This window comes from Propithecus coquereli, unplaced genomic scaffold (assembly GCF_000956105.1).
Source record: "Propithecus coquereli isolate 6110/MARCELLA unplaced genomic scaffold, Pcoq_1.0 Scaffold120, whole genome shotgun sequence".
Taxonomy (NCBI): Eukaryota; Metazoa; Chordata; class Mammalia; order Primates; family Indriidae; genus Propithecus; species Propithecus coquereli.
The window spans coordinates 5019796-5034025 of NW_012136081.1; the positions used below are offsets into that span (position 1 = coordinate 5019796).

At 47.2% G+C, this 14230-nt stretch overlaps 1 protein-coding gene across 1 annotated transcript in view; it reads right to left on the reverse strand.

Moving 5' to 3' along the window:
* Positions 1-12820, reverse strand: part of IGHMBP2 (immunoglobulin mu binding protein 2) — a 25945-nt gene extending 13125 nt beyond the window's left edge. Inside the window, exons 1-7 of the mRNA XM_012665613.1 lie at positions 12627-12820; positions 10714-10883; positions 7071-7263; positions 6772-6869; positions 3779-3942; positions 1877-2077; positions 230-377 (exon numbers count right to left, since the gene is read on the reverse strand). Coding sequence (XP_012521067.1) covers positions 230-377; positions 1877-2077; positions 3779-3942; positions 6772-6869; positions 7071-7263; positions 10714-10883; positions 12627-12712 — 1060 coding nt within the window. The 5' untranslated portion in view covers positions 12713-12820. The remainder of the gene's footprint in view (positions 1-229; positions 378-1876; positions 2078-3778; positions 3943-6771; positions 6870-7070; positions 7264-10713; positions 10884-12626) is intronic.
* Between the last annotated feature and the right edge of the window lie 1410 nt (positions 12821-14230).

Sequence of the window (14230 nt, forward strand, 5' to 3'; positions counted from 1 at the left end):
AAAAAAAAAAGAAATTGAATGTTGTATCTATTAAAGAAACTGAATTTGTAGTTGAAAACCTCTCTAAAAAGAAAATTCCAGGTCCAGCTTCACTGGTAAACTCTATCCAACATTTAAGGAAGAAATAATAGCAATCCTACATAAACTCTTCCAGAAAACCAAACAAGAGGGAGCACCCCCAACCCCTTCTTTGAGGCCACACAGGCAGGACAGAGACGCCCTTGCTCACCCGTGTTTGTGGCAAGGACCACCTTTGCTGAAGTGAGGCTTTCCAGCATGGCTGCTTCTTCCCTTGCCTTCAGTTCTTTTCTTAACAGCTTAATCTCATTTCGAAAATTACTTTTCTCTCTCTTATCCTGGGTCTTTTTGTTTTTCACCTATAAAGGGAAGCAAAGAAAATATAATTATTTTGACATGACTTTGCACTTCTCTAACGCTATGTAGTATTGCTATTTATAATCAGTTGGCCCAGTTCAATAAGCTCCTTAAAAAGCAATAAAAAGTCAAAAATCTGTCTGGAAGGAGCCACAGATACACATGGGTGACTAAGCACCTTACGTCCTAACTTGCCTTAAAGTCGCTGTCACCCACACAGGGAGAGGCAGGAAGGGAACGTTTTCAGTCCTGGAGGAAGGCAGTGTTTTAACTGCAAACTCAGAGGAGGCCACAAATTGGACCAGCCCTGCCCCGCACAGTCATCGGGCGTGCTCTTGGGGAAGAAAAAGCTCCTGCCCATATCAGGATCTGGGCTGCAGGTGCTTATAAATGGAGAGGCGGAGCTGCATTTTGATTCCACATTTTCAAAAGATTAAAGCATTTTTTTCGGCTGGTCCGAAGGCAGTGAGTTACCCCACTTGATTGTTCACAGATCGAACTCCCTGTTCCGCTCTTTCCCCCTTCTCATTGCTGCACTTGACTGGTCTTAAAAAAAAAAAATTTCTTTTCAACCCATAAAATGCTTACCTAAATCCCAATTCACTTTGCTACCCTAAAAAGACATAACCCCTTCCTTATTTGTGATGTCTGCTTTGGAGGATGGAGTTTTGACAGGGGTGATGGAGGTGTTTTATTGTGCCTAATTTACAGAGAAGAAAATCCAGAGAAACACTGGTTTCACCAGGAGTAAGAAAACGAAAGCAACCACATTTGTGATGGAGCAGATAACATCACTGCATATTCCTACATGGCCTTTAACTCGAATGGCCTGCGTCTGTCCTGGCTCCACCTCCCAAGTGGGCTGCCCAGCTCCACGCTGGCACTGGCAGCCTCTATGCTCACAACACTCCCCGCCCGCCGCCATCCCCCTTCCAAGGCTGGGACACCGAGGAGTGGAGATTATGAAGGTGAGTCAACATGGGACAGGACACGGGGCAAGGACGTGGAGCAGACATGCGCACTAGAGAAGCAAAGCGCTCGAAAGCGCTCGAAAGCGCTGGGCTGCAGGGAGAAACACCGTCTCAAACTGAATCCACCCCTACCCAGTTCTCCAGATGCCTGGCGTCCTCTTTCACAGGGATAATGTAAAATGGACAGAAAGGATTTGGGAGGATGCCTAATTTTTGAATTTTTATTTTCAGGCTGCTTTTTTTCCCTCTTACCACTCTTAACTAGAAAACATGACCAGACATAGGGAGACACTTAGGAAAATGTTTTCTTTAAGACAACTCCTCACGTACTTATCAGATACCTTGAAGACCGTGGAGTCTCTATTCAATGCTGAGTATAGTTCTCTATCTAAAAGGGCAGTCCGATTTTTTAAATTATTAAATAGAGGCAAGAGAAGAGCAAGAGGAATGGAGACAGATACAGTTCACTCCTTAAACAGACTGCAGATCAGAAAACTACACGCCAAGTGGACGCTGGCTGAGACACATACAAAGACCTGATCGATGTCCTTTCTGATATCTGCCACAATCTGGGCATTGTCACTCCGCGCTAAGACGGCATCGAGGGAGTGCTCCTGAATGGACTCCAGGATCCGGGAGGGGTGCCCAAGGCGCAGAATCCGTTGCTTACACCGAGCCAGACGCTCTACCAGATTGTCCACCGCGACGTTAGAGGGAGCGCAGCACAGAACCTGGGAACGCCAAGCACAAGTGAGGGTTTGGTCATTTCTTTCCTAATCAAACCACTTCAGTTTACATTAAAACAACAGGAAGGCTTAAAGGTAAAGAGAGAGAGGCAGATTGCCACACGTGTTACAGTGTCAGCATGCAGCTTTAATATGAGGACGGCCTCAAGGACACGTTACTGCAAACTGATACTATCTCTGGATAGCCGGAACCCACAAATGGATAATCTTCAAAATGTATCAGTCACCAAAGCACCAAAGCATGTTAAGTGACTTGCAACTGGAAGAGAATACTCAAAAAATTAAAGTGTGAGGCTTTCTCTTCCCGGTTCTTCCCGGAGTCGGGAAAAGCTGGGTTGAGAGGGAGAAAAAAAAAAAAAAAATTAAAGTGTGCCCTGAAATAATCATGGGGGCATCCATCATATCACCAGTCAAATCATTTCATCATCTGACAAAGTCAAACAGGGAGCATCTCTCTGAATGGGCTCAGTCTTGCTTCTGGAACCACAGTGCCGCTATTAGAAGTAGGCGGCAGCTGGCAGAAGAGGCAGAGAGGAGAGTCCCTATAGGCCCCCAACCACAAGACAAAAAGGAGTCCAGGAAGGAGGCCTCGGGCATCCCCCCCACTCCCGCAAATGCCTGGCATCACCTCCACCCCACTGATGGGTCCAAAGGCACGTTCGCACATGAGTGTGAACATGGGTGCATCCTGACTCACGCTGTTTACTAAAATAGAAGGTACCCAATTAAAACCACTACTCTGCTTCCTGCCAATAAGTCATCTTTTCTTATCAGTTTTCAAACATCTGCAAAGACATTCATTTGTAGAAAACCAATTTTTTAACTGCATAACAGGTTTCCCTGAAGCTCTGGACAGAAGCAGCTCTACCCAGGTTGGTTCCTGGCTCTGCCAGTCTCTGCTGAATGCTGGGCACTTGACCTTGGTTCTCGGTTTCCTTGTCCATAAACTGGGGCCACCAACCAGCCCCAGAACACGGGGTTTCTGTGAAGATTAATTAAGCAAATACATGAAAAGCGTTTGGAAAGGTGCTTGGTTCATAAGCAGCACCCAGTAAATGCTGACCTAGAAATGCTGACCATCATTATTCCAATTCTCATCAAGAATTTTTAAAAAGCTTTACGCAGGCTCAGATCCATGAAGACTCAAGCTAATGCAGATGAGGACAAAATATCCCTTCTCTACCATTAAAAATGTAAGTGAATAATAATGCACAGTATTATTAATACATCTCGGAAAATCAGTCATCTGTGCACTGCACGTGTGCGTCGTAGCAATGAACCAGGCTGTCTGATCAACCGTAATACCACTGTCTCCCTTGACCAGACGCTGGGCCCTGGTCAACTCCATGCCCCAGCAGGGGCCCAAGCACAGACCACGAGCACAGCTGGTGTGCTGAGCGACACAACCCTGGACCGTGGCCTGGTCCACAACAAAGGCTCTGCAGTCTTAGAGGGCTTCCAGGAGCCGATCTCAGTAACCCGGGCTGGTGCTCCTGTGCATGTGCCCCATGTCCCATGGGACTGGCAGAAATCGAAAAGGGCCTGGCCCAATGCCCAACCAACAAATGCTCCAGTGATGTTCCTGATCAATCCCAGAACTGAGGCTGGGGCCCTGCTGAGTCCCCGCTAAGCATGGCACCCCAGAAGCTGAGGGATTCTGACAAGGAAGTAGCACCCATGGCCCACCTTTAAGCCTTGCTTCACAGATTGGAGAATTATTTCCACCACCGTCGTGGTTTTCCCAGTGCCAGGAGGCCCGTGGATGATGGCGAGTTCCTTCTGAGACAGTGCAAAGGAAACCGCTTCTTTCTGGGAGGTGTCCAGGGAGGTGTTGTAGAACGTTACCGGGTCTGCAGAAGCAGCAACAGCGTTAGACTCCAGCGCTCTGCCGCCTGCTGTTCTTCCTCAGAGTGCGCACCGATGGCAATAAATGATGCACACGGGAATACACGCGACCTCCACAGGGTCAATCCAAGCCACTCACAACTGGTCTGCTTTGTTTCTAAAGAAGATTTCTCCTAGAACAAGAACCAGCAATGGCCTGGCAAGATGGCTCACGCCTGTAATCCCAGCACTCTGGGAGGCCAAGGCGGGAGGATCCTTGAGCTCAGGAGTTTGAGACCAGCCTGACAAAGAGCAAGACACTGTCTCTATCAAAAATAGAAAAATTAGCCGGGCGTGGTGGTGCACGCCTATAATCCCAGCTACTCGGGACCCTGAGGAAGGAAGATCACTCGAGCCCAGGAGTTTGAGGTTGCAGTGAGCTATGGTGACGCCACTGCACTCTACCCAGGGCAACAGAGCAAGACTCTGTTTCAAAAGAAAAAATAAGAATCAGCAAACTGCGGACCACACCAGCCTGCTACCTGTTGTCATTAAGTTTTACTGGAACATGGCCAGGCCCACTCAGTTACATCCCGCCTCTGGCTGATATCTGCCACAATCTGCTGCTACAGTATGGCCCAAAAAGTCTAAATACTCACCATCTGTTCCTTTATGGAAAAAGGTTGCCCCAACTCACATTCTAAAGTAGCAGTGCCCAATCTTTGTGGCACCAGGGACCAGTTTCATGAAAGACGATTTTTCCATGCACGGGGCAGTGGGGAGGTGGGGGTGGAGCTCAGGCGGCGATGCCAGCGATGGGGAGCAGCTGTAAATACAGATGAAGCTTCGCCAGCTCACCCACCACTGCCACTACCTCCGCCTCTCACTTCTTGCCATGAGGCCCCTGGTTCCTAAGTTTCGTGGAAGACAATTTTTCCATGGGATGGGAGGGGTGTTGTGGTGGGGGTGGCAGAGCTCTGGGGTACTAGTCCGTGGCCCAGGGGTTAGGAACCGCAGCTCTAGAATAACAGAAATGAAGTATATGTTTCTTGGAACATATTAATTTCTACCAAATTGTCACTCTTTTAAGTGCCCATAAAACAACAAAAACAAATAAATGACCACAAAAGTACTAACAAATTCCAGGACTGTGTTTCTATTCTGAATCTGCTGTGACCAAGACCAATGACCTGCATCCAGTGCTCTGTGCTCTTGAGAGCAAGGACCGTTGTCTTCGGCTCTGTGGCCACAGCGATCACTGTACGGTGCCTGCTACACAGAGGGGCCTAACGGGGAGGAGCTCAGAAGAAGGCATGCTGCTCTAGACCTGTGAGGCCGAAGCCAACCTGAAAAACAGTTATCAGGGCAGAGAGTGCGACCAGTGACGGACCGTCAAATCCAAAGTTCCCATCACATCCCACTACTCCACACCATGTTCCCTTTTCCTTGGATAACAGCTATGATCAAGACATACCGTGGTCCCCAAAACACAGTAAATAAATTTCCAACTCAGTTTCTAGCACACAGTAGCCCCTCAGTGAATGTTTGGCAAAAATAAAATATTGAAATGTCAGTGCTTTTAGAATTTCTAAAGGGAAACGGAAAAAGAAGGTGAATATTTACAAGCTAAATGAGGGACTACAAACTAAAAAAGAGCTACAACGAAGCCCCGTGTTTTTAAAGCTAACACAACACTGGAGTGTGTTAGCACAGCATGATATAAAATGGTGGGAAGGTAATCCTTGCATTAGACTTGACCAAAGCCACTGCTTTAAAAAATGGGAAAGTCCGTATCTAGAGCATTGTTAAGTTATGGAAAGCCACTTGATGAGATAATAAACTCCCCTCAAAAATGAGGTTTCCTGGCCAGGCGCGGTGGCTCACGCCTGTAATCCTAGCACTCTGGCAGGTCAAGGCGGGAGGATCCCTTGAGCTCAGGAGTTGGAGACCAGCCTGACCAAGAGTGAGACCCTGTCTCTATTAAAAATAGAAAAATTAGCCAGGCATGGTGGTACATGCCTGTAGTCCCAGCTACTCAGGAGGCTGAGGTAGGAGGATCGCTTAAGGCCATGAGTTTGAGGTTGCTGTGGGCTAGGCTGACACCACTCTACTCAGGGGAACAGAGTGAGACTTTGTCTCAAAAAAAGAAAGAAAATGAGGTTTTCCAAGAACATTTAAGAATATGAATAGTGCATAGGCTATCGTAAGCAAAAAGAGGAGGGTGTGTGTGTGTGTATAACAGACGCATTTTCTGTATGGATAAAGAAAAAAGGCTAGAAGAACACACACAAATACCAGTAGTGAGGCTAACTCTAAACCACATGGTTTGTAGTGTTTATACACTTCTTTCTTTCCAAATTTTCTACAACTACCATGTACTACTCTTATAATCAGAAATAAATTATCTCGAATTTGAAGGCTACTGAGAAAATAATCAAATGGTTTTAGAATTGAGATTTTTCAAACCAGAAATTGCTATCAAGCATAAAGTATGATCAGCTACCTTCTATTTTCACAGAGCACTGAACTAGAAGAAATAGCCTTACATTTTGAAATGAAAGATTTATATACATTAGAAAGAACATTATTTAAAAACTCAGTGGTTCATCTGGTTAGACAGATGGTGAAAAATAAAAATAAAAGATAAACACCTCCATGGAATGAGCTACTGCTTTAGTCCTGAGTACAAGGAGGGCAGTCTAGTTCATGCAAGTCATTCGCAGAAATTTCTAGGAAGATGTTAAGGTAGACTTCTGGTCCAACTTCTCAAACTCTTGCTACAACAGCCCCAGGTCACATTGTTCTCCACACTTTCAGTAGTGATTTCAACCAAAAGAAAACCCCAGAGTTCTTACTTATCTCACTAGCAGGACTGGGGGCCGATGTGCCGAAGAGGACCTCTATGAGTAAGGACGCGGGGCCAGAATGATACTTCTTTAGCGCAATCAGAGCTCTGCCAAGAGAGAAAACTAAAATTAGCAGCTCAGCGAAAGCCAGCGATTCAGTGCACTGAGCTCCTGCCCCGGCGCTGCCGCCACCTCACGTGAGGGGCACACGGTGACTCCTTGCTCTCTTTGCTCAACAGCAACGGCAGGAGTGAGCTAGTTGTGTTTAAGGAAGATGTTACGCACGATTTCCAGCCACAAACACTTACTTTTTCAGTCGCTTGTAAGTGACGTCATTGGCAAGTTTTAACAGTCTGTAGGAATGCTCTCCGTCCAAGCTGAGCTGGAAATCATGGGACTCATCAAAGGCCACCGTGGCCGACTTCTGGGTGATGCGGGTCAGGATCCCGGTGGCCAGCTGACGGCCTTCGCTGGCAGCATCATACAGGCCCACTATATCGCCTGCAAAAACAAAAACTGTTACACAAAACCCTGAAAAAACTCAAATATTAATTGTGATATCATAAAATCCAGCATATTTCAAACGTTATATCTTTGTTATTTTCTTTAGTAAATGGAATCAGTTAACAGTAAAAAAATTTTTAACTAACACCTGAATCATATGTGAAAATTTACTTGAGATCAATGAACTATTCAAAACGAGCGTGACAGCCAATAAAATATCTAAAATGCCTACTATGTACCAGGCCCTGCTCTAGGCACTGGTCTGCACTGACCCTGAGGGCCAGTCCCTGCCCTCACACCAGGGAGGAGAGAGAAACAAATACACTGATCTATGTCACTGCTAAGTGCTCTAAGGAAAAATAAAGCACAGGAAAGGGACAGAGGGACGAGAGCACTACTTGAGAAAGAGCTGGTGGGAAGGGCCTCTCTGAGGATGGCAGGGGAGCAGGTGGGCATTGAATGAAGCAAAAGCCACAGGCACATCTGAGGAAGAACATTCCAGTCAGAAATGGAACTTCAATAGGGAAGGGAATAGTGGCTGTTTGCCACCCACACAGCACAGATCTCCCCACAGCCTATGATAACTGTCTGGTGTCTCCCCTCTGCCAGGTGAGTCTCGGGGCCTCCCCGGACCCACACCTAAGCCCATCTGTGCTTCACGTGCCCCCTGGCCACAGCGACTGGTTCAAGGATGGGCCTGTGGCTGAATCAGAGCCCCGAGATGCAATGAACCTTGTGCTTGGGCATCTGGACAGAGACCCTCACTCTCTCCCCCAGATGGAAACCTGAGAGCATGCAGGGTCAGAATGAGATGGAAACCAACCCAGCAGAGGACAGAGCCAAGAAACAAAGAGAAGCTGAGTCCTCCACGCTCCTCTGAGTCCTGCAGCCACCTTCACATCATGACAACCAAAGCACTCCCTTCCTACATACGCCAGTGTGGCTCAGGTTTTGATCACCTGGAACACAGGCAGTTATGACTGAAACAGAATGCACACTGAGAGAAGAGCCAGGGTCACTCACGTCTGTTTATACCCCACTTACTCTGTGCCTGAAATCTTCTAGACAGTGAGTTTCATCTGCACCTTGAATCTCATCCCTATCTCCTTCCCCGACTTTATAAAGACAAACAGTAGCCCGGGCGCGGTGGCTCAAGCCTGTAATCCTAGCACTCTGGGAGGCCAAGGCGGGTGGATCCTTTGAGCTCAGGAGTTCGAGACCAGCCTGAGCAAAAGCAAGACTCTGTCTCTACTAAAATAGAAAGAAATTATCTGGACAACTAAAAATATATAGAAAAAATTAGCTGGGCATGGTGGCGCATGCCTGTAGTCCCAGCTACTCGGGAGGCTGAGGCAGAAGGATCGCTTGAGCCCAAGAGTTTGAGGTTGCTGTGAGCTAGGTTGATGCCATGGCACTCTAGCCTGGGCAACAGAGTGAGACTCTGTCTCAAAAAAAAGAAAAAAAAGACAAACAGTAGGCAGCAACAATGCTCAGTGACAATGCTCCCAGGACAGGGGTTTGGCTCTGTGCACAGGGAACACCACCAGGCTGAGAACAGAGGAGCCCATCTCCACAACTACTTTCTCGTGAGCCACCCTATACAGGACCCCACATTTCAGGATTATATTTCTGAGCTATTGAAACTTAATACTGCTCAGAAGACAAACAAATAACCACTTCACCTGAATTTGATCAATAGTTGTATCAAAACACCAAAATTTCAGCTTGCTACTTCTCTGTGTAAATGCCACTTCTTCTGTCTTCCTGTTTATCAACTATTCATTAATCTCCTTTGCTCATTCACCCCACGATACTTATTGAATGAATATATAACTTTACCTTTGCATTTGCAGAATTGCATTTCAGAATTGCAAACCACCTGCATACACATTCAATCCTGCTCATTTTATCCTGAAGACCACCCCACACAGCACTGTTGTTCCCTGGAAGGTGAGTGACTAACTCAGGTCACATAACAAGAAAGTGTAAGATTCAAGTTCTGCTTGGGTCTGACTCCAAGCAGCAGGTTCCTCCCATTGCCCTCCCTCAAAATACCCTCATCCCATCTCCAAATCTGGCCAGTATTCCTTCCAACAATTGTTTGAGAAAGAATCTAGGAAATCATGGCCAGGTATGGTGAATCACGCCTGTAATCCTAGCACTCTGGGAGGCCAAGGCAGGAGGATCACTTCAGGTCAGGAATTCGAGACCAGCCCGAGCAAGAGTGAGACCCCATCTCTACCAAAAAACAGAAAAAAATTAGCCAGGCAATTAAAAATAGAAAAATTTAGCTGAGCGTGGTGGCATTCTGCATCAAAAAAAAAAAAAAGAATCTAAGAAATCAAAACATGAAATCAAAAAAATTGTGTCACGACCAAAACAAGGCAGAGAGACTTTTATAGTGGAAAGTACAGCACTGGCAGCATTGTTTTCTGTAGGCTTCCAGGGCTGAGGTTGTCTAACACAAGCAGCCCAGGTGCATGGTTAAGAAGGTTCTTCTAACTTCTCCTCCTTTCCAACAGGGCTGGCACTAGTTTAGTCAAGGCACATTTGGCATGAGAAAGGTTTAGAAATACAGAACTATGTATATTGCATGTTTAACAGTCTAGACCAAAGCTATCCATTATAAAGAAATATAAAGAGAGTCATGTGTAATTTAAGTTTTCTAGTAGCCATATTTTTAAAAAATCTTTTTTTGGAGACAGGGTCTCGCTCTGTTATCCAGGCTAGAGTGCAATGGCATGATCATAGCTCACTGTAGCCAAGAACTCCTGGGCTCAAGTGATCCCCCCACTTCAGCCTCCCAAATAGCTGGGACTACAGGCATGTGCCACCATGCCCAGCTAATCTTTTTAAAATGTTTCTGCAGACAGTGCCTCGCTATGTTGCCCAGGCTGTTCTTTGTTCTTTTTTTTCTTCTTCTTCTTTTAAACGTTGCTCGGGCTGGTCTCAAACTCCTGGCCTCAAGCAATCCTCCCACCTGGACCTCCCAAAATGCTAGGATTACAGGCGTGAGCCACTGCATCCAGCCATATTAAAAAATTTGAAAGAAACAGGTAAATTGTTTTTAATAACAAGATATTTCATCTAACCCAATATAAGAAAAATATTATTTCAACATGGAATCAATATGCAAAAAATTACTTGTGAGATATTCCAAATTGTTTTTTAACATAATCTTCAAAATCTGGTATGTGTTTTACACTTGCAGCAATCATTAGCACACTTCAAGTGTTCCATAACCAAGCATGGCTAATGGCTGCCATTTGGACAATGCCACTCTAGATGACCAAAAGCCACATAAATTATTGGATTTCTAATTCAGACTTCTCCACTACAATGCTTTATCTTCCAAATGGTCACTGTAATCTGGCCTTAATAAGTGTACAAGTCACAGTTTGAGTGCCAGCAATATTTAAATGTATGTCCACATCAACATGCACACACCGGAGGTAAAGCTGTTACTGGGAAGAGGTACCACCAACCCGCATCTCCTGGGCTTGAAGGTGACCAGCAGCCGTCCGTACAGCCCGGTGCACTGGCTGGACACCTGCAGCTTCAGCAAACACACGCCTCGGCTCTGGAGCTCTTTCGGAGAGATGTTCTCCTGCCAGGACCTACAAGACACCCAGTATCGACGCTTCAGAATTTGTACCTTTACCAGTTTCTACCTCTACCCATGCAGAAAAAGTAAAAGGGAAAGTAAAATCGATAAAGATCTGGGCACAGGCACGAAATATGCCCCCAACGGAACCGCAAATCTGCTCTACTCCCAAACCTGCTCCTCCTATATCCCCTAGGGCAGTCGATGCCACGACCCTTCTCCCAGTTACCTGAGACAGAACTTAAACTCACCTTCCCCTTCCCTACTTTCACTCCCCACATCCTGATTCCCAGCTGCCACTAAGTCCTATCAAGGCCCCTCCCGTGTATACCCTGGCTCGGTCTCTGCCTCTCCTCCTGGCCACCACAGCCCTGGTCCAAGCCCACATTACTGCTTACCCAGACTAAACAGAGCCTCCTAACTGCCTTACCTCTGGCCTCTCCCTGTCCAAGTGGCAACAAGAGCACCCAAGGGGTCCTCCTAAAATGCAAATTTATTCACCTCCCTCACCTGCTTAACCCGCTGATGGCCATCCCCCGCACACAGAATACAGGCAAGCGCCTCAGCAAGGCCCGTCAGCCTGGCCCCTGCCTGTCTGTCCACCATTGTCAGGAAGAGCCTCCGTCAGTACTTCACTGTGCTCACTCTGCACTTGGTACGTGGATCATTTCATTCTCAGGGCAAACCTGTGGGGTGGGAATCATTCCATTTTTAAGTAAGGCTCAGAGATGGAACCTACAAAATTATACGGCCATAAACACAGGAGATAGGATTCTAATAAGGTCAGTATGATTGCAAAAGCTCTTAACCGTCATGATCAAAAGCCTCTCAAATAACTCCTTTCAATGAATGGTTGAATGCCAACTCTGGAATCAGACCGCCTGACCTCAAAACCTGACTCTACTGTGTTATCCTGGGCAAGTCACTTAACCCTTCTCTGTCTCAGTCTCTTTAGATGGAAAAGGACAGTAACAGTCACCTACTTTGTAGGGTTGGCATGAGGTTGAAAGGAATTAACGCCTGGAAAGTGTACACAAGTAGGTTCTTACTGTTAAAGGCAAATAACTATTGCCACTCAGAAATAAGCCTGGCTCTCTCAGGGCTCCCCACACCTCTTTCAGGAAAGCTCCTCGGCCCCGTGTCCACCAGCTTAACTGCTACTTTTCTTCAGGCTGTGCTCAGGCACCACCTCCTCCAAGAAGCCACCTTGACCATCCCCAGGGCAGGAAGTTCTTCCCAGGAGCTCCCACTGCACATTCTCTACACATAGGCAGCGCTGGGCAAGCTGGCAGGAGTGTTTTATGTTTCTGTCCCCCCTTCTGCTCACGCCGAGCCTCCACTTGACCGAATCAACGGCAGACACTGCATCTTACTCGTTTTGCCGAGGCCTGGCACAGAACAGGCACAAACGGCGTTTACAGAGTCTGAATAAGGAAAAGGGCTGCAAACATGGCGCGGGGCGAACGGGGGACGGAGCCAGAAGCTAGGAGTGTAAGTTCAGACAGGGGGGTTTCAGGTCGAGAAAGAAAGGGCTTCTTAGGGGTCCCAAAACGCAGCGGGCTGCCCGGGAGGCGATGAGGTTGCCATCTCTGGAGGTGGCCAAGCAGGGGCCGGCCGGGACTCGAGGGGTCGCGAGAGGAAATTGCCGCCCAGCTGTCAGGCCGAGCCCTTCGGAGACTCCGCCCGGGGCCTGGGCGGGGCTGCAGGGAATGGCTAGACCAACCTCTAGAGGAGCGGCGCCCGCAGCCGCCCGTACCTGCGCTCCTCCACCTCCGCGTCTCTCTCGAGCTCCAGCAGGTCCAGCTGTTTGGTCACAAAACTCTCCACAGCCGCCGATGCCATCGCCTCCGCCGGCCTAAGCCCGGAGCCGCTGGAGCCCAGCTTCCGCGCCGGGCCGGTGTTCCCCGCCGGACCAGCGTTCCCGGCCGGGCTTGTACGTCGACGCACAAGGTTCGCGCAGCTTCCGCTTCCGGCCAAGGCTGCGGGAAGATGGCGGCGTCTGTAGCTGTATCATCGCTGACGGTCACCTTCGGGCGGCTGGTGTCCTCGTGCAGCCGCAGCATCCTGAGAACTTCGGGGCCCGGAGCGGGTGAGACCCGAGCCTCGGGGTGAAGGGAGGGTGCCCGGTGAGCGGTGATCCCTGCGGTCCGGCCACGCGTGTGTCTGGGTCCCACCTAGTGTCTTGTGTGGATTGCGTTTGTGGTGAATATAGGATGGGCTTTGGAGTCGGGGGAACCTGGGTACTATCAGGCCCCTCCCATGTATACCCTGGCTCGGTCTCTGCCTTCAGTTAGTAGCTTAAATACTGACGATAGCCTTTCAACATCTGTATAGGCCCTGTGTTACGGGGGAGCAAACTAACGTTCAGGGGAGTTAGCTAACTTGCCCAGGGTCACACAAGGATGGAACGGGAGGAGTGATCCAGACGCACCTCCAAAGCCTGTACTTGCGCCATTGCCCCAGACTGCAAGCCAGTCTCTGAAAAGTGCCCTCATCAGAAAAATGATGATGCATATCTTTGTCCAATCCTCACTAATTCTGCAAAAACAACAGCTGTATTTTAGGCATGGGGTGGTTACGAGGCTCAAAAAAGATTATGTCCGTCAGAAACTCTGTAAATCTCTGCTCAAAAATGGTTGAAGTGATTGTGTGGGGAAGTGTTCATGCCTTAAAATTGGATCTCACGTTGTCACTCTGACCTGAAAAAAAAGAGAGAGGTCTAACTGTATAATTGATGCTGTTAAAGAATTGTTCCTCTTTTTTAAGTTTGAGAATGAGGTCGTAGTTATGTTTTTGAAAAATGATTCTTTGTCTTTCATAAAAATATGCTGACATCTTTGCTGATGAAACAATATGTCTGTAATTTCCTTAAAATAATCACAGAGTTCTTTGGTGTTTACCCAAGGGAGTTGAAAACTTGGGTCCACAAAAAAACCTGCCCAGGAGAGTTTGTAATAGCTTTATTAGTAATTACCAAAACATGAAAGCAGCTAAGATATCTTTCTGTAGGTGAATGGTTAAATAAACTGTAGCACATGCATACAATGGAGTATTATTCAGCACTAAAAAGAAATGAGTCATGGAAAGACATGGAGGAAACTTACATGCATGTTACTAAGTGAAAGAAGCCAATCTGAAAAGGTTTCATACTGTATGATTCCCACTATGTGACATTCTGGAAAAGGTAAAACTATGGAGACAGTAAAAAAGAAAAAAAAAATCAGGGGTCAGGGGGTTGGGGAGGGAAGGATGAATAGGTGGAGCACAGAGGATTTTTAGGGCAATTATTCTGATATTATACTGGTATATACATGTCATAAATTTATCCAGGTCCATATAACGTACAACACCAAGAGTGAA